Here is a 24,622-nt window from a genome sequence, read left to right as displayed (position 1 = left end):
GGCTAGACTTGGTGACTCCTAAAATATCAATCACCCTTCAAGGCTAGGAATTTATAACTCATAGGAGTCCTAGAAAGGAGCAGATCCTATTAAAATACTATTTTGAAACTCCTAAGTACTAAACCTCTTAAGAAACAACCCCACCAAATTCTACAAAACCACCAGTTGGAGATTTCTGGCACATGGAAATTGTGATCTATGTTCAACTGGCTGTAATCCTTCTGATAGAGCAGATAATCCTTCCAACTTCAATAGAAGGGGCTAGTATTCTAGAATCATCCAGAGTGAAGCTATCCTTCCCATGAGTCCATGAAGTCCAACTTCTTAATACAAGAAGACAGCTGGCTTCTGAATGACGAGCCCACAAAACTGACACACTTTTTTAAAAATTTGTTCTTTTTAGTTATACATGACAGTAGAATGTATTTTGACATACCAGATATACGTGAAATATAACTTCTCATCTTAGTGGTTGTACATGATGCCAACACAGACTTTTGAGGATAAGGTGATTTCACTAAAGGGATTTTTAAAAAATTTCTTTGTAGTTGTAGATGAACAGCATGCCTTTATTTTGTTATATTTTTATGAGGTGCTAAGGATCGAACCCAGTGACTCACATGTGCTAGGCAAATGCTCTGCCACTGAGCTATAGCCCCAGCCCCAAAAGGGACTTGTATTTTGAAAATACATTTTCGTTTTTCCTTTAGCCACTAGTGAATCCCTCTAAAGTCTTCATTTTTAACTGTGCATCACAACCCATTAATGAATCACAAAATCAATTCCATGGGTCTTGATCAGCATTTTTATTTTCCCAATGAAACAGAACACAATTGAATAGAATAGAAAAATCTTAGAATACACTACACATGGCAAGGGTTGATACTGTGTCGTGAAACTTTTTTCAGTTAAGCGCAAGTGTGTATCTGTGTCATGATGTAACACTTCTTTCCACAGTCATCCTATGGAACTAGTTGCAGACTAGCAACACGACCATGCAGAAGGAGCAGGGAGACAAGACACAGGGTGGAGATGATGAGTTTTAATGCCACAGCCATCAATCACACGTGGCTCCTTCAGACAACATGTTCTTTTGGGACTAGACTTTGTTCAGAGTCAGATAACACGCAGCAGAAGCACACAAACAGCACTCCCACTTCTAGCAAGGGGGCAAGGTACCCACGTCTCATGATCAAAATATTTATTCTTAAATAAAAACCTTAATTTTCTCTGGCCTTCAAAAGGTTCTAATCTCAAGCCCCCAATTATTTTCAAGGATGTTCTCTTCACGTGGGGCCAACTTAAATAGAGGCAACCTTTCAGTTCTTCAGTCATCTCTAATCCATGATATGTACAACTAGGTTTGCGCAGGCAGGGAACACACGTGACACAGCAGCTTTGGTGGTGTGGACTGGATGGTGTTTCTTCACTGGATTTTGGTAACTGCTTCATGGATGGAGGTAGCCACATAATCTATATTTTTGGTGGTTAAGCCGCACATGTTGATCCGACCACTTGGCAGTAGATAAATGTGCTTCTCGTTGATTAGATACTCAACCTGCTTGGCTGTTGAGAACCAAAAGAAGACAGAATCAAGAGTCATAGGGATCATTACCCAGTGGACAATTTTCCTTCTTTGCTCTTAACATAAAGAAGCAAGACAAAAGGAGCTATTCTGTCCAAATCACAAACAAAAATATACTTGCCAGATTCTGAAAAGCACTCCTATTAGTTGACTTCCTAGTCCCCAGAAAGTTCAACATGACTACTACTGATGGCATTTTAACCTGGAACTACACCACCAAACATCCACCAAGTCCCCATAAACTAAAACAACCACCAGACTTAAAAATACTCCGCTGACGTGAAAAACTGGTTATACGGTGCTCCCTTTACCACTTCCCCAACCTGCTGGCTGCTCCTGGGCACCTAGCAGCAACTTCTCTTTGACATTTCATTTTTACAGTACGTTAGACAAGGTACCATGCATTGGGTACTTGATAAATGCTGTGTGAAGGAACCAACAAGCCGGAAAGCTACACCTCTGGCACCCCCAGCTCCTCATTTCTCAGCCCTTCCTCTCAGATGCAGAAGGGGGTTCCATTTTGTAGAAATGCCACATGTGTGAAATAGGAAGGGACAGCCTTGATGCTATGATGCCTTAGAATGGTTTTCCTTTATTGCAGATCCATGATAGAAACTCTAGCCATTTTGCCTAATTAGCACATTGAAGACACCACCAATCTGAGTGAAGAGGGTAATAATAATAAAATCATAATATAATCAAAAGGGCAAATACTATGTGCTAGGCAGTTTCTAGGCACTTCAACTCTGATAACTTTGTCATCCCCATTTTATAGATGAGGCACAGAAAAGTTAAATGTCCTTCTCAAGGCAGCTGGTAAGTGTGGATGTGTGACTTTAAGGCTGAGTCTGGGCTCTCCACTGCCTCTCTGTAGAAGAGGAATCATGGACTCTGGACTCTGTGCTGCCACATGCCCCTCCAAACGAACAAACAAAGCAAGCTTCAGAAGTCATCCAACTGACTTTAACCGTGTGAATGATAGTCATCCAAGGAGATAAAGCCAAACCTCAGGGCCAAGAGAGCCACAGGCTTACCCCTGTTTATAAAACCAGAGCCCTGGAGGCAGGTGTTGTTACAGGGCTCCTCCCATCTGCTGAGAGCCACGGCTGAGTCTGTATGGCCCCTGGCATTTTGCCAACAGTATTGATTGACAGGCGCCTCTGCCTGTCCGCCTCTGCCGCAACTTTTGAGTTCTCGCACTATTTTGGAGTTCTCGTGGGGATTTCCGGGGATTCCCCGAGAGTTCCCATTGGTTGGGGAAGTGCAGGAGGAGGGATTTCCGGGAGATATAGTTCCGGCTGGGGGTTCCTGGACAAGCCTCGTGGCGCATTTTGGAGGATTTCCCCGGGAGCTGTGTGAAGTGTTTTTCTGCGTTTTAAAAATAAAGTTTGTTCCTGCTTCAGTGGCTCGTGATTTGTGCCCAGCCAGACTGCGGCACCCATCCTGGTTTGTTTGTTTGTTTTCTTCTTCTTCTTAATAAAAATGTGATAAGTTGATAAATAGTAATAAGCTCTTTCCCAAAAAAAAATAGCCAATATCCACACATGCAATTTGGATACTGTAATTCCAGGGGCTTCACAGATCTCCTAAAGTACATCCACAGACTAGGTGCAAAGCCCTGTTCTGACAGGTGAAGGGTAACAAAGGAAGTATACCATGAGAACTGCAGAAACTGGGGTGGGCACATGGGGACTCACTATATAAGTCCTCCAATTTTTCTGCATGTTTTCCTAATAAAAGATTGGGAAGAGAAGGAGGGGGAAAATGCTGTTTTTGTAAAAGGACAAATGATATCAAGAAGTGCCAACCATTTAACTTCAATGTTATCAGCACAGATCTATTCTCATCACCTCTCAATTCATGACAAAACTAGTTTCCAATCCTGGACAGCAGGAGGACAAGGCTGTTTTGTGGGGAGACATCCCCATCGTGTGAGCTTTTAGAATATTACTACTAAAGACCATTTCTATTATACTTGATATTTTTACAATTATATAAAGATGGCTTTTCTTATTCTAGTGAACTAATTCTAAATTCCACAGTCCCAGGGACACATACAATTAAGTTATTCCTTTTACTTTCTTGAATAGCCTTATTTTACCCAAAGTATTCTGAGGGGTCTACAATATAATCTCTTACCACCTCTCTAATTTATATTTATTTCCTTTGGCTTTTTCTGAGCCTGTTTCAAACTGCCACTTGCTATCATACCTCCTGGCACCTCTGATGTTCCACCTCTAGCCCAAACCAGTGCACATCCCTTGTACAGTACCCAGGACACCGGTAAGTGGCCACATCTGCATCATTCAACTGGTGGCTTGACCAGTAGGTACTCAGTATCACTTAATTAAATACATGAATCCTCAGAAGGAACTGCTGCTCACTGATATGCCCTACTGATGGCTGATCAAAATCATGCATGTTTACCTACAAGATTTGCAATCAGCTATTAATTTCAACTATTTATAATCTAAATTCTTATTTATTTATGAAATAAAAAGACAACTTTCTTACTTCTTTTTTTTTTTTTTTTTTTTTTTGATGTGGGATCTCACTGTGTTGCCCAGGTTAGTCTCAAAACTTGTGGACTCAAGTGTTACACCCACCTCAGCTTCCTGAGTAGCTGGGACCATAGGTGCATACCATAGCCCCCAGCTTATAACCTCTTGAGAGAAATGCCTGGCGGTCAGGAAAGACCTGTTAAGAAGTTAGGCCCCTGAATGCTATAGCTTGGATCCAGAATGTCTCCCAAAGGCCCATATGGTCAAAGTTTAGTTCGCAGCTTGGCATTGTTGGGAGATGGTAGAAATTTTAAGAGGTAGGAAATAGTGGGAAGTCTTCTGGACACTGGAGACATGCCCTTGAAGAGGACTTGAAGGGACCCTGGTCTCTTCCTTTGTCTCTTTCAAATCCTGGTTATGAGGTAAGTGGTTTTTCTCCACCACATTTCCCACCATGATGTGCTGTCTTACCACAGGCCTGAAAGCAACAGGGCCAACTGACCACAGACTGAAACCCCCAAAGCTGTGAGCTAAAATAAACTTCTTCTCTTCATAAACTGACTGTCTCAGTATTTGTTACAGTAACAGAAGGATGAATAATTATATGTAATATTTATACTTAGGATTAAGGTAAAGCCAAAAATTACCTGAAGATTTATAAGAAACCTTTCATAAAGCAAGTCTCTAAGCTACAAGTCCTGTTACTTCCCAGCTGGCTCTGAGCCTCTTCTCAGCCCACAGTAATGAAAATATCTTGGTTATGGATCAGTACAACAGACCACAACAATGCTCTTCTGAGTCCCAAGGGATTCAGGAGATGGTGAGACACACTGAGGAAACCTAACTTGTCCTGGCCCAAAGCACTGACAGACGAATTGGGTAACAGCTAACAAAGGTGAGTTCCTGACTGATAACTAAGAGGAGTGCTGCATCTACATGCACACATGCGTGCTCCAAGCAGTAGGCACCACTTACGGTTCAACCCAGTGAAGCTGAACATGCCAATCTGCTCAGTGATGTGAGTCCAGGTCCCAGGAGTCTTGAGGGCTTCTAATCGGGCCCTGAGTTCAGATCGCATGGTCAGAATCCGGTCAGCCATTGTCTTCACATTGCCTGTCCTGAAGTGTAGACAGTGATATAAACATCAATCAAGGGGAAATAGTACATGAAAACACAAAGGTTAAAAAACTGTAATTTAAGCTATAAGCAGAAAGTGGTATCACAACCTGCCTAATATAGTATGTTTGCCCTAGATGGGCAAATAAGCAGACCAGAGTGATAGACTTAGCAGGCAGAAGGCAAGGACTGTATATACTGTTGGAGTCTAGTGCTAGACTTAAGTACACGGCTGTAATGCTACTAATGTTTCAACTCAGCCTTCAGTGAGATTCTGATATATTTAGAATAAGATAGTTTATCAGACCTAATTAAGTAGAGATTGCAGATTTGGTCTACAAAAAATAACTCTGCTTTAAAATAAGATAAAGTACAGAGGCCTCTCCACTCCCCATCCAGGGATTGTTATCCATGGTCAATAAGAGTCTGAAACTATTAAATGTTCATTCTAGAACTAATTCATAAGTTGTAAAAAACCTTTATTACCATTGTTTTAATTGTTCTATTTTATTATTAGTTATTATCATTAATCTTTCACTATGCCTAATTTATAAATTAGACTAAATCACAGGCATGTATGTCAGGAAAAACAGCACAGACAGGGTTTGGTGCTATCTGTGGTTGCAAGCATCCACTAGGCTAAGAGGGGGGAACGACTGTATATGTGAATTACAGAAAAGAATGAGGAACCTCCAAATTGGCAGACTTCCTGAAGTTTGGTATTTTATCTAATCAGGAATTCTATCCTGTGTTTTCCAACTTTAAGGAGAAGACAGGGTGGCAGAGAAGTGGGGAAACTGCCATTTATTGAATGCCTCCTCCTCCTCTGCTGCAGATGTTGTGTTGCACACGTGTGAATAGGGATAAGCCCTACTTTACAAAATATCTGAGATTCAAAGAGGTAATTGCATTCTGGCTCTGCCAAACTAAAAGGAAGAGACCTAGTTAGATGTAACAAGACAGTTAATTTCTGCCTTCCCACCCTTGCCCATCAGGCTTTGAGCCTCTTACCATTCTTTAAAGAGTTCAGGGTTAGAAAGGGTAGAGGCCACAATTCGTGCTCCCTGAGCAGGGGGATTGGACCATGTAACCCGCACAATCTTCTCCATCTGGGAAAGCACTCGCAGGATGCTCTCAGATTCTTTTCCAACCACGGTCAGATTACCCACTCGCTCATCTAAAGAGAGAGTGGGCGAGAATCAGGCTTGGCTGCTGTTGGGGGCAGGAAGGGGAAGTAGGACTACAACGCTGGAGAGCACTCACTGTAGAGCCCGAAGTTCTTGGAGAAGGACTGGGCACAGAAGAGCTCGAAGCCTTCAGACACAAAATAGCGAATGGCCCAGGCGTCTTTCTCTAGATCTCCAGATGCAAAGCCCTGATAGGCTGAGTCAAAGAAGGGGAACAGAAACCGGCGCTGCGAGGAAGGAAAGCAAGTCAAGGCAGGAAATCCTTCTGGAACCAACCTCAGACACGGGCCTTCCTTTCTCAACTGGTGCCTGGAAGGAATTTCTGACCCTTAACCTTTCTCCTATTTATTGTCTATATGCACTCAACCCCCACTGTTTTAAATCTGTTCCTCTGTTCAGCTAAACACCAACCAATAAACATCACGATTTCAGTAAACTTCACTTTTTAACAGTATACCATTCTGAAATGTTAAGATGCAGCTTTGTAAACAAGGCTTATTTTTGAGGTGTGGAGGTACTCTCCTATGTTAATGGATTCTTCCCCATGAATTCCTGGGGTTAAGTAAGGCTCAGCATCCCCAGGGCTGCATCAACCTCAGGGCTACGCTAACAGGTACTCAAGATGAAACAAGCAGACTGGTCTCTACCTTAAGCACCCTTATTGCCTCAAAGAGCTCCCAACGCTGAACCTGCTCCTACTGTTAGCTGCACTCTCTGAGTGGACACCACTTCCCTCCCCCAAAATGTCCAAATCAGAGACCAGGGTGTTTCTTGACTCTGACCTCTGCAGCTCGTCCCCACATCCAACCACACCCCAAGTCCACTCCATCCTGCTTCTTGAGAGCTCAAGGATCCTTTTGCATCTCATTATCCCCACTGCCACTTACGTTCAGGTCACCATCTTTTACCTGGATTGTGGCAGTAGCTTCCTAATGCTCTTTGGCCCATCTAATGTTGCCTCCCTCTGATCCATTCCCTGCTGTATAGTCAGGGTGACTTAAGACAATGATGGGCATTCACAGTACTCCCCGACATCACAGATCTCAGTGGCTCACTGCTGGCCTCAGAATGAAGTCCAAGCCTTCAGCACAGGGAAAGGCCTAACTTACTCTCCAGCTGCATCACTTGTGCTCCCCCACGTCCCCAGGACTTTAGACCATAACAAGAATGGTCACTTCCCTAAATAGGCCATGATCTCTGCCTCGGGTTTCTGACCATGGTCTGCCCTCTGCTCCTGCAAGCCCCTACCTACCAATGCCTTGTTAACTCCTTCTCTCCCAAGACTCACATGGAAACCACTTCTTCAGGAAGACTCCGCCACCACCAGTACCACCTCCATACAATGCCCAGAATTTAGGCTCTTTACCCCATTAACCCAGCATCTCACAGTATTGAAGCTGCCCTAGAACTCATCAGTCTCCTCAGGTAGGCTACGTGCTCTTTGACAGCTGGGAACATTTCTGTTTTGTTCACTACTATATCCCCATGGTACCCAGTTACCTAACAGTTCCTCAATAAGCATTCTATAAGCACATTAATGGAGAACATATACACTTTGAGCTAGAAATTCCAATTTAGAAAGTTATCTCAAATAAATAAAAAGTTTTATTACATTATTATTCATAAGACCAAGAAATCTGAAATGAGACTAAATGTCCATCCCTTAAATGGACCCATTTACCCAATCCCTAAGACAACATATCCATGAAAGCTATGAAAAATAATGCTGCAAAAACATTAAATGGAATATAAATATAGAATTTCAAGTGAAAAACAAAGTGTGTTACAAAACATTACAGGCAAATGATCCCACCTGTAAAACACACACAAAAGTCTGGCATTCCACTACAAAAACATTAATACTACCTTTTTTTGAGTAATAGAATTTACAGTTAATATTTATCATCTTCTTTGAAATTTTCTCCATTTTCCAAATTCTTCAGTAAACAGATTTTGCTTTTGAATACATTCAATTATACATGCTTTTTTTAAAAAGAGATGCTCTGCAGGAGGAGTTTACCTTCATGACAGAAGCGATCTGCTTCCACTGCTCTGGAGTTGGGTCAGTCCCAGTTGGGTTGTGTGCACAGGCATGGAGAACAAAGATGGAGAACTCGGGAGCATTCTGAGGAAAAGGAAGCTACATCAGCTTTGGCACTAGCAGTGACATCAGGAGACACAGCAATGAAGAGCAAAAGGCAACCATATCCCTATACATGGTTTTCTTTTGAGCAATCCCTCTCTTACATGCTCTTTCAGAATCTACTATCTGGTTTGGGGACAATGCCTCAGATTCTCACTTATCATTTCATCCAAAGATTTTCCCCACTATACCTGACACCAAGAATTCTCTTTAATTTTTGTTCTAAATCACCCACCTCTAGATCATTCAGGAAACCCTGGAGGTCAAGTCCTCTCTTCTCTGCATCCCAGTAGTGATAAGATCGAATGTCTTTAAAACCAGCAGCAGAAAATACAGCATTATGGTTCTCTGCAGGCAAAGGGGTAAAATGTTAAGTGCTTTCACAAACACTAGGAGACATAATTAGAAAAAATACAAATCAGCTTCTAGAGCCCTCCCAGGCTCATGCTCACTTGGCATCATGGAGAGTAGGCATTAAGACATAAATGATTGTAAACAAGAACAAGTTCAATCAGTTACATGAATACCAAACTTATATCATTTACATCTGTATTTTATGCCTCCTCTGGGAAGTTTCAACATAGACTAAAATACAAGTCTACCAAGAGTCTTGGGAAAAAGTGTCCCTAATCTGAATTTGAGCTTACCAGGTTTCTCAAGTCCTACCATACTCCACTGCTCAACTACTCCCAAGTCAGCTATTCCAGGGCTGGATTATGATTTCTCTGTAACCAGTGAGCATCAGGAGGATAATTCTCTCTGGCTTCTCAGCTTCTCCTCTTAACCACAACTAAAAGACTCACCCCAGGTTGGTGACGATACATAGACAGGTGTATCCTTGTTGTTCGTTCCATTGTACCATCGCGCTAAGAACTCAGCTCCAATTCGAAGTGCACCTGTTCCCCCCAAAGACTGGACACCTCCCACCTGAAAAAAAAAAAGCAGATAATGGTGAGGTCAAATAATATTAGCAAAATAAGGTAATGATAAGCACTTATAATTAAATTAATCCTTTAATTATATTGTCTCATCAAAACCTCACAATAGGGGGCTGGGAATGTAGCACAGTGGTAGAGCAACCACCTAGCATGTGTAAGGCCCTGGGTCAAATCCCCCGAATGGGAGGTGGGGGCAGATAAAACAAAATCTCACAACTACTATTTGAAGGTCCTTTTATTTGCCTGTGTTTGCAAATGAGGATATTTGAGGCTAAAAGAGATGGAACACCTTGCGTAAAGGCACCAGCTACTGAGCAGAAGGACCATGTCTTTTACACAGAGGTCTGACTCTAGGAGGGAGCTTCCCTTCTGAACACAGAGGTTAAGGGCAGACTTAAGCCATGCTACTGCGTGCCTTGGATGGCAAACCCCATGTCTTCAGCACCCATCTCAAGATCAAGATTTCCCTCCAGCAGAAGCCTGTAAAACAGTGTTTCTAGCTGCCACTGACATAGTCTGTAGTACTCCCTCTCATGTCTAGAACTCAGGCTTATGAATCCATAGAGATATGTTCTAACGAAACAAAGGCCCTATGTGAATGCTACTTTCCTCTCTTTAGCTTCTCTCATCTTAAAAGTGACCTAATATGGACAATAATAAAAGCCCTGTTTTACCATTATTAAATGTTTTTGCAGGCATTTACATTTAATCCTCATACACCCTGTATATTCTATATCCCATTTAAACATAAGGACTGATCCAAAGAAATGGTTTATCAAAGGATACACAGGTGGTGAGTGGCAGGACTGAGAATAAATCCAGGCCTTCCCACCCGCCCACCACATCTGGTCACTATGTCCTGTGTATGTCTTTCTGCCTATCTAGCTTTTAATTCTGCCCCTTTAAAATTCTCATTTTCAGGATAATTCTCTCAGTAGACAAATGTTATAAATGACATGTTACCTAATGTATCTGAGAATAAGGAGAAAGGAAAAGATCCTATGAAAACGTTTAAATAAGAGGGGTACATACCAATCTTCTAATAGAGGAAACTCTTAAGAGGGGTCTAGGATGTAGGAAAGAGTAGTCAAATCTATAACTTTTTTTTTAATGAGAAGAATATGTGCAAGTATTATTTGTAAAATTTTACGGTAATTTTTAAAACCATTCATTCTGGTACTTGCTGTAAAATAATCCAGCTTTGACAGTGGGTCAGTCTTATACAAGACTGATGCATACAAATGACGTTGAAGCTAGGTGAGAGACACATGGGATTTGTTTATTACACTGTTTTTCTTACTTTCACAAGAAAAAAATTTGAATTTTTACATAATAAAAAGGTTTTTTAAAATCTTCCTAGAGAAGCTTCTCAAGTCTTTTTGAAAACCTAACATTGATGTCAAAAGTTGACAAAGGAAAAAAGTGAGAGACCTGGCTCCTTATGTTTAACCCTACCTTCTGCCTACTCCAGAAAGTAAATTCATTAAAAGCTAGAAAGTCAGTAGACAAGATTGAAAAAGTGCTTGAAACAGATACTCCACTAACATGTACTACTCCTTGACATTTATAACACATGACATATGAAATATCAAATTCTCAAAACAATTCTCATTCCCTAAAAATGTATTAAACCCTGGATAGTTTCAGCAAAATACAAGTTGCTCTAAATGTCAGCAATTAACAGAAACAAGCTTGGGATCAGTAATGCAGCAATTTGGTCATTCTAGGAACTAATTTTGACAAATTAATCTAGAGCCCAACAAAGTCCTAAAATCATTAATATCAAAGTAAATAAGTCCAGACTTCTCCACTGGAACTGAATGGCTAAAGAGGGGTATCCAGAACAAGGGAAATCCAGTCAGATTTCCTGGTGTGAAGCCAGCTAAGGCAGGACTTTGTGTTTACTACACACAGTACAGAACTGCTGGACTCTAGAACCTTTTCTGAATCACAATTTGCTGATGTTATAACTTCACTGTGGGAGTTGACCGGAGTTACTCATGGCCAAGGCTATGCTGTGTTCATCTGGGTGCCTGTGGCAGTTTCTGGCATATGGTACTACATAAACATGTGCTCACCTAGCTGAAGAAAGGTGATGTGGAAAAGACTGGAATGGAACCACAGCAAGGCCCAGGTCTCCCAGAGGCAATGGTCAAAGCAAGAGACTGGCCTGTCATTACATGACAAGGATTTATGGCCCATGAGCCCTACAATGGCTACCTACAATGGCTCCAAAACTTCAGAACCTGAAAATGACTAGGTGAGAGATGAAGAATGGAAACTTCATCTAGATTCCAAAGTCTGAAAATGGGAAAGTATAAGAAGCAGTGAGGAATCTAGAAAATAGGTCTCCTCAAAATGGATAAAGGACCTGGTAATGTTAAAACCTTGAGAAGAATGATCTAAGGGAAGACATCATTATTGTTTGTCTTCTGGTTCATTTATTCTTTCATTTATGCCTCATCTCCAAGTTTTGGCTCAAATATCATTTGTATTTCTATCCTGAACCACCGTAGTTAAAACTGAATCCACTCTTATTCCCACATACCCCAACCCTGATTCTCTTAATAGCATTTTCATTTTAATATAATAGATCACTTTGTTGTGTTTATAGCCTGTCTCCATAAAACTAAGAGCAGGAGCAGGGGATTCTGTGTGTTGATCTCTACTAGGCTCACTATAGAATCTAGCAGAGAGCCCGGCTCTTGTGGCAAGCATTTACTAAACAGAAGAATGATGAATCCAAACATCCAGGAATCTCGGAAGGTCCCAGGATAGGAGCCAGATGCTGAAGACCTGCCAGGTAAATGAGCAAGCCATTATCCTCACCCTGGGGGGAAGTTATGGTCTTGTGGGAGAGAAAGTCTTATAAAACTATACATTATTATAATAATTATACATGGTAAGTACTGTTATTTCCAAGCTGGAATAATTCAGAGGACACACGCAACTGGCCCTGCCTGAGAAAGTTAAGGATTCAACATAGAGTTGACCCTTGATCAGGTCTTAAAGAACTTGGAAATGGGGCCCAGGGAGTTGGAGAAGTGAGAGAGGGAATCTGGAGCAGGGGGAATCTAAGCCAGGCAAAGGCTCTAAGTCATGATAAGGCTCTAATCATGACAAGGCTGGGTGGGTCTGAAAAACAGCAAGGCACTTAGAATGACAGGTGGGGATGAGGAGTAAGCAACTGGAAGAACAGGATAAAGACTATTGATTAAATTCACTGCCAAGTTCAAAGTCTGGATTCTACCCTGCAGGAAATGGGAGAGCCACTGCAGGAGAAAGGGCGTGTGTCACGATTAGCTTTTCTTCTAAGGAAGATCACTTATCTGCAGTTTGCAGAATATACTAAAATGAGAAGAAGACTAAAGACAGGAAGATCAATGAGGAGGCTGATAGAAGGATCTACATGAGATGATGGAGGGCTGAACTAAGTAGTTTCGGAATAGTAAGGACTTCCAGGGAAAGAAGAAAGGCTCAGAGCTCAGAAGCAATTGGTGCCCGGGAGAAGGATATACAGAGTATCCTAAATCAGTCCAAAGATCTTCAGATATTCACTTGCATCCAGTGTGAATACTGATGAAGACTGGCATCCTATGATCAAAAAACGCTGCACAGAATGAACAGGACTTCGAAGGAGGGCTGGGTTCCCAGGTCAAGGACACAAGCAATAGCCCCAAGTCTTATAATGTGAAGAGGTCAAAATAGGAATCAATGAGCAGAGAAACAAGCCTCTGCCAACATAGTTACTATGTATGAAATGCACAGTCTTAAAGCAAGCAGTTCCCCAACATGGAATCTGTTTTCATTTGTCAACAACTTAATTCCAACTAATTTATCTAGTATCTGGGAAGACAGGTCCCCAGTTTCCAAAGTTCCCCACCTTCCAACTTCATTACAACTTTCCAATCTCTCTCTCTCTCTCTCTCTCTCTCTCTCTCTCTCTCTCTCTCTCGGGAAACACTGGATTTTTCAGAGCAACTTCCCCATGTGACACCTAATCTCTAACATTTCTACCCACATGTCTTCAGTTCCTCGAGATAAGTGACAGTCTTGCACACCAATCCATTCAAAACCCTAATTAAGTTAGTTACTTGCCTAATCACTGACCTGAGTTCCAGTTTCTCCACCAGAGCCTTTATTTTATCCTACCTCTCCACTTAGCAGAGCATCTGGGGAACATGATACACACAAGAAAAAACCTGCTGTAAGCAACATGTGAAGAATACCTCAAAGGCCTCCAAGATGTGGTCCCTTCAATGCATGAACTGCACGATGGACTACAACATGGCCCAGAGGACAACAAGGGCAGCTGGTTTAAATTGCACCACACCTAACTGGACTATTGCAAAAACCTGATCTCTTCCCTTTCCCACCCATTCAGCCAGGCTTATCTTCTTCAAACAACACTTTCATTGGGTGATTTCTCTGTTCAAACCTTCAGTCAGCTTCCCCTGCCCTGGCTGCCAAAATCGGCCTGCCTTGTCTGTCCAGCAGGTTCCCAGTTCTAATCAGGCAGGTCTCTTTACAACCTAGACTTGATTATCATCCACCTCTATCCCTGGACTCCCCCCTCTCGAGGAATACCCCCTCAGTTTTCCCCTTCTCTGTATTTTGTGGTTCTCAAATTGGAATTACCTGGGGAACTTAAAAAAATATTTCCATAGAGGGCAGGGAAAGAGGAAATAGAATCAGAAGGGTAGAAGGTGGTACCCTCCAAGATTCTGATTTAACTGCCTTGGTGTGAGGTCCCCGGGGTCCATGTTACAAACTCTCCAGGTGTTACTAAATGACAGAGTTGAGAGTGGGTGTCCTAGCCATGTTCACACATTCTCCAAGGCTCAGTTCAAGAACCACCTGCGGTCCTCAAGGGTCTCCTTCTCCCGTTGGCTTCTTACAACACCAAGTACCTATCCCATACCACTTCCTGCTACATACAGCCTATTTTGCTGTGTCTGGTTCCAAACATGTTCTCATTCCATCTGTCTCTAGTTATATACATAAACCCTTAAATGAGATATGCTGAGATCAAGACTAGAAGTATTAAGGAATATTAGAACTGGCAGGGACTTAAACTTTTAGAAGCCACAGATATCTTTTGAAAATCTTATAAAAAAGCTTGTAAACCTACTCCCCAGAAATAAATACACAGAAAAAAATTCTGCATATAATTTCAGGAAAAGCCCTTTAAATGATCCCCTATTCAAGTACTCCTTATGAGACCATGAGCCATAAATCTTTTTCTAACATATAGATGTAGGGACCAGGAGGTAAATGATATTCCTGTAGCCAAAAATAGTGGCAGAATTGGGGGTCTAGAACTTCAGTCTCTTAGGATTTCATTAAATTTCCTTTGCTTGGCACCTCCATTGACTGACTCAAACCTGGCAGCTGAAATCTGATGATCAACTGGACAAAACTGAACAACTAAAAAACTGTGCTTTGGATATGGCCAAGTTATCTGCACCCTCAGGTTTCTGAACTCACACTACTTAGACACTTATTGATAGCTCACTAGGCATAATACCTAATACTTTACAACAAATTAAAATTTCAACCTCTTCTCACTTTCTTGATTTCTCAAGAGAAAATATATCCTCACCCCAAACTCACCCGCTTCTCCTGGAGAGCTGGACTGTCATCTCCAAGGACAAGATGAGAAGCACAGGTCCGGAACTCTGCCAGGCCCAGGATGGGCAGATACTCGTGGTTGAGGCTATTGTCATTAGCGATCTTCTGTTCCACTTTCCTCACTACTGGCAAAACCCAGGGCTGGCAATCATCTGTGCGATAAGCTGAGCACAGAAAAGAGATACAGACAGAGGAGTTTCAGGCTTCACTCAAGTCAGAATCTAAAACTGTGAACAGAATTCAGCACCTTCCAGTCAGAAGAGTGACCAAAACTGAAGTAAAGCACCTTCACTTGCTAAATACCTGCTTTGGGCCAAGCCCTGGGCTAGGTGCTGGGCAAATGGAAAGACAATCATGGTGGTTCTCCTTACAGAACTTACAACTCTTGGAAATGTGTGTCTTCCAAAAAGTAGAATGCTGAACTAAACTGGGACAACACAGAGCCTGATCAAGTGAGAAAGTGGAAGGGAAAAAGCACTTTGCAAAAAATGTCTTGGAAATGTTGTTCCTGTTGCCAGTGCACTGCGGTCTCTACAGACACTGGCCCGGCAATCTTCTTCCTTCTTCATATCCCTAAAAGAGTTTCAGGAAAGTACTCTTCACAAGAACTCTGCACCTTCAAACCTAAACATGGAAAAAGACAGGGTGGGAGAAGGCCCATCTCTTCCTCTTGTCTCAAAAAAGCAGAAACAGGATGGACAGTGAACAAATGCTCTGGACTGGAGTTTGATAACCGGTTACACAATCACCCAAGGACCCACTCAAACACATCTTTGTCCCCTCTCTGCATTTTGACAGCAGCCAGTGTTTACCATTTTGACTGTTTATCCACATCATCTGCCTCACCCTTCCATTGATCTAAACTTATCTATTTCACAATATTTAATCTTACTTTATAGGAAATGTCTAAACATTTCCTCCACAATGAAAGTATTTTTAGGGCACTTTGAGTTATCCTATCCACTGATTTTGACCCTACACTATTCTATGGATGTGCTGGGATTATAGCTTTAGGAGGCAGCTGCTCTAGCCTTGCACTCAAGCAAATCGACTGAGTAGAATTCCTGAGAGATCATTTGCCTCTCTGCTTGGATGTATATGTCTCCAACAATACTACACCTATATGGAAGGTGTAGTATTTGGAAAACTGAAACATAATATATAACTATATAAATGTTTTTTCAGCACAGGGCATTGAAGCCAAGAACACTTTACCACTGAGCTATAACCCCGACCCTTTATACTTTTTTGAGATAGGGTCTAAACTAAATTGCTTAGGGTAGCCTTCAATCTCAAGATCCTCCTGTCTCGGCCTCCTGAGTTGCTAGGATTACAGGAATGCACCACCTGGCTAAAATTTTAGAGTAATTCTGATCAAGTTTATCTTGATGATTTCTGTTCAACACTAATCCCTGACTTTTTAAAATATCACATTTTAGGTATTGTTAATATTTACTGAACAACACACGTTAATGGTAATAAATTTAGAAAAATACAAAAGTAAAAAAATTAATATGTAATCCCAGCACTCAGACAAGGGGCATGCAAATGTGGTGTGAAACCATCCTGGTTTTTCCCCCCATGGGTATATTCTTTTAAAAAAATGTGGATCCTACTGTACACAGGATTTTCCATACATTTTTCCATTTATATTTATATTATAAATATCTTTTACCAACTATTCTGAAAGGTGATATGCTTGCATACTCCCATGCCATCCTTCTTTCTCTTTTTGTGGGGAGAGGGGGTGTTACCGGGAATTGAATTCAGGGGCACTCAACCACTGAGCCACATCCCCAGCCCTATTTTGTATTTTATTTAGAGACAGCGTTGCTTAGTGCCTCGCTTTTTCTGAGGCTGGCTTTGAACTTGCGCTCCTCCTGCCTCAGCCTCTTGAGCCACTGGGATTACGGGCATATTCTACCATGTCCAGCCCATCCTTCTTTTTCTCCTAGTTCCTCCCTCCATAAATAACAACTGTTGTCAGTTTCATATGTATCCTTCCAGAATCTTCCTACATATACACAAGCAAATGCAATTTCTTATATCTGTCTTTTTATACAAAGGTAGTGTATAATATACTGTACACTGTTTTATTCATACTTTTTCCACCTAAAGGTCTTTTTTATATTTCACTTCTTTTGTATAGCTACTTAACTGATGAATCATATTTTATTTTGCCAATCTCTTGTTAAACATTGAGTTATAAGTGTTAGCTATTAAAACAATACTTCAGTGAACAACCCTGTAGGTATGCTATCTCACATGTATGAAAACCTATCTATAAGTTACAGGATTGAAAATGGAAGAGTTAGCTAAGAGGTAAGTATATTTGTAATTGGAACAGCTATTTCTGAATTATTCTCCATAGGAATATATCAGATTGCATTCCTACCAGCAGTATAAAAAGGTGTCTGCTTCCCCACAGCCTCACCTACTGAGTGAAATTTTACAAGTATGAAAGTGCAAATGGTATCTCATGAGTAATTTGCATTTTACTTATTATGAATGTAATTGTACATTTTTCATACATATAAGCCATTTACAACATATTTTAGTAGCAAGGTAATGTACTTTTCCATCATAATTAATCATGTGGCTTTTAATTATTTGCTATTATGAACATCATGGTGAATGCTGTTACTATGCATACTCATAAGTGGCTTCATAGGAAATATTTCTAAATGTAAAACTACTAGGTCAGAAGGTATACAACACATGAAAGACCTTGTGGGATCATTTTAATCTTGTGTCTGTCTTCTCTCAGCTAATCTACCCTCCAGAAATGTGACATCTGCAACTCTGGGAAATATATCAAGCTAACAATAAAAACATGGGCAGAGCTCCAGACTGACACACCACTAAACAACCAAAGTCAGTCCCTGGGTTGATGAATCTAATTCACAATACTGTCGTACCACTCATATTTACCCTGAACCCACCAAACTAACTCCCTTGCCACAAGTTCCAATAGTCTCCTTTACCAGGTAGGATTTGAGCTGGTTTCTTTAAATCCATACCAAAACAACTACTTCGAATAACAGCTGTCCCTGAAGCAGATCGCCCTATCTGAACAATGTTACCACTGTTCAAAGTATTCTGGGTGCTCTTTGGTAGAATTGTTTTTAGAGGCAGCATCTCAATACTGGCAACATCCTCAGTAGTGCCAAATCATTCTGTGAACATTGATTTAATTTTTGGAAGTGAAACTTGCATTATCTCTAGCATAGAGGGTGGATGAACAAACTGCCTGATATAATGAAGAGATGGTCTCTCATGGGAGTCTTACAGTTTCAAAGGCCATTCCAAAAGAGAATTTCCAGAAATCTTTAGCAAGAGCTGCACATCTGGACTACCTAGAAAGGATATTATTTTGATGTACAAAATTTTAAATGTGCATGGAAAAACCAGTTCTATTATGATTAGGGTCTGTATTTGGTTGTTTATACATTATGTAATACAATTATGCTATATGTTTTGGTAATATTATTCATACATAATATATTCTAAATAAATAAGATATGAAAGAGGAAGAAAAGACCATAGTACTGCTGTTCTCAGCACCACCGTACACTCTGTGAAATCCTCAAGAAAACTCTAATACCATCTGAGGGTGGGGATGAGGGGAGAGGCATTGGTTCTGTACCCTGACAACAGACAAATTGGCCAATTCAGTCCTCCCGTCCTTTGTCATTGCCCAGTTCCTCCCAGATTCAGTTCTGGATATGTTCCCAATTCCTCACCTAACTGCCCTAGGGAGACAGAATCAGATTCCTCTGGGGTGATTGGAGCAGGGAGGTCCAACACCTGTTTTATATTATCAACAATCACTATTTTCCTCTCCTGGGAGGTTCGTTCCTGTTGAACCCATGAGTTTCTCATTCTTTCCTTTACTCATTCACTTGACAAAGAATTACTAAATCTACCATAAGCCAGACACATCAGAAAAAGCTACACAGAGATGGAAAAGATAAAATAAGGTACTGTCTGCCTTCCAAGAAGCACAGTACATTAAGTCTTTAATTCTTCTTTGAAGGGTCAGAGATGATTTTACAGAAGATGAAGTATGAAAGATGACAGGTTAAAAGACAGGCAAGGGAAGAGGGGTATTCCCGACAGAGGGAACACCTGTGCAAAGTCCCAGAGGCTTGGAGAACACAGGGTTTTTGAGGTTGTGCACTTTCATGGCTTGGAAGTAGTGTCCATGGAGGAACAGCAGGGAGTGGCTCAAGGAGTCACTTCTAAGGAACTTCTCTATCCATGGGGAAACCACTAAAGGCAGTGAAGCAAGACCGTGATGTAAACAGCTGTCTATTTTGACAGGATCACTTCAGTGACACCACAGAAAGCAAACTGAAGAGGACAGAGCCAGGTAGCTGAGTCAGAAGGCTCCTGCAACAATCCAGAAGGGGAATCATGAAGTCTTGAATTAAGGTAGAGGCAGAGGGGGACAAAGAGAAGGGAAGATATTCAAAACAGACTTATGAGGTAGAAAAATCAGAACCCGATGACCAAACATATAAATGTGGAACTGGGGAAAGGGTTGCTAATGGTTCCAAAGTCCCCAGGTAGTCTGGATAACAAGTAGATAGTGGTGATAGAGTTAATGAAGATCTAGAACACAGAACACAGGGGAATAAAAAGAAAAGATGAAGGTCATTCAGAGAAAAGGGCTGGGATGGGAAGATACCATCATTATAGACACTGATGTGGCTGAAGCCACAGTAATAGAACAAGGACTTCCAAATTACTTTCTACAGACTAGGCATGGTACTAATACTTTACATTTCTTGACTCTCATTTAATTCTTAAAATACCCCAAAAATATCTATTTGGAAAAAAAATTAATTTCCCTAAGATCATAAGGATAATAAAAATTAGACTGCAATAGTTCCAAGAAGCAAGAAGGCATACAAGAACTTTTTTTTTTTTTTTTTTTTTTTAAGAGCAAGAGATGAAGCAAGCAGCCCCAGGAACTGTATCAGGAATCTTCTTATCAACATACTTCCCAGCTCCATGCACTAATGCCCTTCTTCCTGGCCTTTCAGAGGTTTCACACAGCTTACACGTGGGCCTGGCAGTCTTGTTTTGCAGAAGGAAAGAAAAGAAGAACACAGAAAACTAAATGATCCAGCTACCATCCTCCCAAGTTCTCCACTTCCCTCACCCATCCCCACCCAAGAGCCTATGCAAGTACACCTCCAAGACCCTTCTCCAACTAGGAGGGGACCAGGGATCCTCAGAAACACCTCAGATAGTACCTCTTTCCAACAATTTTGTTTGAAGATACTAAGACAACCACACTGAAAACAACAACTATTAAAGCAAACACAGTTTATCTGGGCCAAAAGGAAGCTAAATTTACATGAAAAAAATGGACTAGAGTCTTCGGAGAAATTTTCTGCTGCAGGCTGCATCAGGTTAGATCCTTGTCTCCCTACCCTTAAAGCTACTTCAGTCTTCAGTTTTGCAAAGCACTAAAATGATCCACTCAGAAAGAAAGCCTTGTGCTACAGTGGAAAATATGATACTCTGCTCTGTTTAAGTATAAGGAAACTACTGAACTCATCACAGCAAGAAGAAACTCCCTGGAGAAACCATCTGCAAATAGGAACTAGCTAATGAGATTATAGTTGTACTTTATCTAAAATGTCCAACATTGCTAGAACCTCAGCTAAATAACCTTCGTTAGGTTTCATCTTAACTTGAAGGGGAGCATCTTTCCCAAAGTCAGCAATTAATTACATTTCCTTCAAAAAGGATATACTTGGGGATGTGTGTAAGTAAAGCTGGGACATACCAAAGCTGGAAAGAGAACTTTATTCTACTCTATTTCAACTAGATCCTTATCTGAGCACCTACCATTCATAAAAAGATGGTTCACAGTAACGATTAAAAACATTTAGATATAACATCTTTCATTTACATATCAAATTTCGCACCTAACCTCATTCATTTCCGTCTCAACTAACTGATGAGGTCACCAAAATTAACATCTTACAGTACAGTCACAGAATGTGTCAATGGATCTTGGAGTAGACTTATGGTAGAGTTGAATCTTGAGAGTAAAATTTTAGAGACAGCTCATTCACTTCTGGCTTCTCATTTTACAGACTGAATTGGAAGGATGTTAAATAATCCTCCCAAGGTCATGTCACTGAACCACAGAGCTGGGCCTAGGTCTCCTGGCTTTTCCCACTATAGTCCACTGGCTGTCCCCAGACCATCTAAAGGAACCTAAATAGAGGACTGGGCCTAAGAGACCTGGCTGGAATTCCAGCTCTTCTACTTAGTGGTCACATGACCTCAGGAAAATCTTTTCTTCTTTCTAGGCTTCAGCTTCCTTACTTCTAAAGAGTAAATGGTAAGAAGATGGCAGAATGAGATGGACATCATTACCCTCAGAAAACTGTGACTGCACATATGGTGCAACGCTACATTGTGTACAACCAGAGAAACGAAAAGTTGTGCTGCAATTGTGAACAATAAATCAAAATGCATTCTGCTTTCATATATACCTAATTAAAATAAATAAATAAATTTTTTTAAATGTAAAAAAAAAAAGAGGAGTAATGGTTATAAACAACCTTCCAGGTTTGCTATGAGCATTAAATGAGATCACATGCATTACTCATTTGTTCACAGTTCCTGGGTTCCTGGAAAATAATAGATGAGGTGGCCATCTGAGCTAAAGATGGATTCCAAGCCAATCACTTCTGGCTGAACTGGGAGCTTTTTCTCTGCATAAGCAGTTTATTTCTGAACCAATGTCATATTTCATTTTTCAATTCTTGTGCTGAAAATATTTACTCAACATCTTTTATAAGATCCATTCAAAGAAATGCCAAAACAACAATAGTGAACATTTATATAACCTTCACTTCTGTGCCAGACATGGTTCTAAATACTTTAAACACATTTAATCTTCACAAAAACCCTGTAAAAAGGTGAAGGGACATATGCCTTCTCTCATGTATGGAAGCTAGAGAGGAAAAAGAAAGGTGGGAAGGGGTGGGGAATCTCATGAAAATCAAAGGGAGATCAATAGAAGAAAGGGAGGAGGGTGGGAAGAGGGGAGGGAGAGGGAAAGTACGGAGAGTGATAGTGACCAAATGATATTGTTATAGTGTGTGCATGTACAAATATGTAAATGATTCCCATCATTATGTAAAACTATAATGCACTAGTAAAAAAATGTGGAAAGGGGGGAAAAACTGTAAGACTGTTCAAAGGAGATTAAGATAATAAAATTAGAGATTTTAAAAAGACATATTAAGATTGATACTAATCTGTAAAGAAATACTGGTAGGTTCAGGATTAAAAGCTTGAATGGTACCCATTCAAATTTAATTTGAAACAATCTTGTACTATTTCTCCCAGTCTGAAGTCTGCTAAAAACATCACATTCCTTCTATAGGCAGACAATGCAGTATTGACTTTTTAAAAAATGCTTTATTATGAAAGGTTTCAAACATATACAAAAGTTGAGAGAATAATATCATGTATGCCATGTGCCTACCACCCAACTTCAAAAAACCATTACTTTTTAATGATTTTTCTACCCTCACCCCTCCTCCTTTACTCCTTGGTGAAGCTTTTGCTCTTTGGAGTTTTGTTGTTGTGTTTGTTTCGTTTTTAAACAAGCACTCTGTACAGACACAAACACTCTCTATGGGAAGCACAATTCTGAATATCCCTCTTGTCACCCTATACTACAAAATAATTTCAATTTTTCTTTCCAAAATTTCTAATCCTCTTATTCTAAGCCTATTTCCTCCCATGGGACATCAGCCTACTCATTTTCATATTCCTGGCTGGCCTTTTTATGTGGCAAAAAAACAAATCAAGAAAGTGTCTGTGGCACTTCAAACATACAAATGAGAATGATTGGAATAACAAATTCACCAGAAAAGGTTAGAGTTAAAAGGAATTTCAGAGGCTTTGAAATACAAATATTTTTCTTGACAGATGGGTAAACTGAGGCCAATGCTCTGAGTTGTTCAAGGCCCAAGAAATACAATAAAAAAATGAAGACAAGGGAAGGAAAGGTACTTGGGAATAAGAATGATCAAATTATGTGTGTGTATGAATATGGCTTATGTATAACTATAATACACTAATTAAAAACAAAAAGAAAAAAGAAATGAAGACAAGGATGTGTGGAAAATAAGATCTACTCCACCGTATCTACCCATTCCTACCACATCTGTGAGGGTCAGAACCATCTTCCTAGATCCCTCCAGGCAGTATTAACACATCTCAAAAGCATTTCAGATCTCTGGTGTGCAACACTTGCTGATTTTGAAATCCTTGAAAACAAAACCAAGCCTCAGTCTTCCCCACAAAGTTTAATAGGGTATATTCAACAATTGGTGATCACTCAAATATTTACCAGACCAAGGCTAACAGTTCTCCTTTACACACTCTCCAGCTACTAGGACCCCAAGCCTACGAAGCTTATTTCCACCCCCTATTTTCCAAGCCTATTTTCCTCCCTCTCTTTACAATCCTTTGATGTAGTATAAAGAACACAGGATGGGGAATCAGAAAGAATGCATTTGTGTTCTGGCTACTATACCTATTTTGAGTGACCTTGAACACATCTCCCATTTCCAGGGCCTCCATATCCCCATCTGTAAAATGGGCAAGTTGAACGAAACTCTGTGATCCTGCCTCCTCTCCAGGGTGCCCCTCTCCAGGCAGTGTCCAGCCGGGCCTTAGACTCCAGGCCGGGGTTGAGTCCGCTCCCACGCTGCTCACATTCCAGGGCACAGCATCCTTACCTCCTACTCCCAAGTTGACCTTGCGGGGGTCTGGATCCTCCCGGAAGTCAGCCGTGAGCTTAAAGACAAGGACGGGCTGGGCCTGCGGAACCTCGGCAAAGACTGACGGAGGCGCCATGGTTACAGAGCAGGAATCTGCGGAGAGCCTTGACAGGGCACCTGGAGCTAGCTGCTCGATTGGGTCTCGGTACAGCGAGTGGAGGAGACGCTCACCTTCACTAGCTGGCGGAGGCGGGCTCCCGACCTCCAATAATCGAGCCGCGTCCGGAGCTTGGCAACGCGAATAACCAATCACAAGCTCCTGACTAAACCGAAGAGGAAGGAGGGGGTGCTATTAGCCAATCCAAGAAGAGAATCTTATTGGAGGCCGGTAATGATGCAACCAATGCTATTTACGCTACGGAGAAGGGGGGGAGACTAGGGTTGATTGGCAGAGCGTGTTCCAATCACTGAGGCTTTTATTCCTTGGGGGCTGAGAGGAGGAACCCAGCGGCTGGAGTCCCCACGGGGCATCCTCCTTGACCTTCCAAGACCAGAAGACGAGGGGGAGGTGGCCAGCGGGAATTCTAAAGGACGGATCCTTCTGTACCCGCTGAGCAGATGTTGTCACTGCCAGGCCTGGCTGCGCGCACGTTCCTGACCCGACCGGGCCGGGCTGGCAGCCAAATCCCCGGCGTTTGTATGTGGGATGGGCGTCTACAGCCAAGACGTGCAGCTCGGGAGGCCACGCGGGCGACC

General features: G+C 41.3%; 1 protein-coding gene across 1 annotated transcript; it reads right to left on the bottom strand.

The window, feature by feature from the left end:
• Window positions 1–787: 787 nt before the first annotated feature.
• Got1 (glutamic-oxaloacetic transaminase 1) lies at window positions 788–24,120 on the bottom strand. The gene is made up of 9 exons (XM_027930360.2): window positions 23,885–24,120; window positions 15,084–15,265; window positions 9,336–9,459; window positions 8,768–8,880; window positions 8,410–8,514; window positions 6,466–6,616; window positions 6,214–6,379; window positions 5,062–5,204; window positions 788–1,566 (listed from the first exon to the last, which is right to left on the bottom strand). Exons 1-9 carry the CDS (start codon window positions 24,000–24,002, stop codon window positions 1,427–1,429), a joined length of 1,242 nt encoding a protein of 413 aa, XP_027786161.1. The 5' UTR covers window positions 24,003–24,120; the 3' UTR covers window positions 788–1,426.
• Window positions 24,121–24,622: the final 502 nt, after the last annotated feature.

The sequence above is a fragment of the Marmota flaviventris genome, chromosome 4 (assembly GCF_047511675.1).
Source record: "Marmota flaviventris isolate mMarFla1 chromosome 4, mMarFla1.hap1, whole genome shotgun sequence".
Classification (NCBI taxonomy): Eukaryota; Metazoa; Chordata; class Mammalia; order Rodentia; family Sciuridae; genus Marmota; species Marmota flaviventris.
The sequence above is the reverse complement of the archived record's forward strand: the minus strand, read 5'-3'. Positions and strand labels throughout refer to the sequence as shown.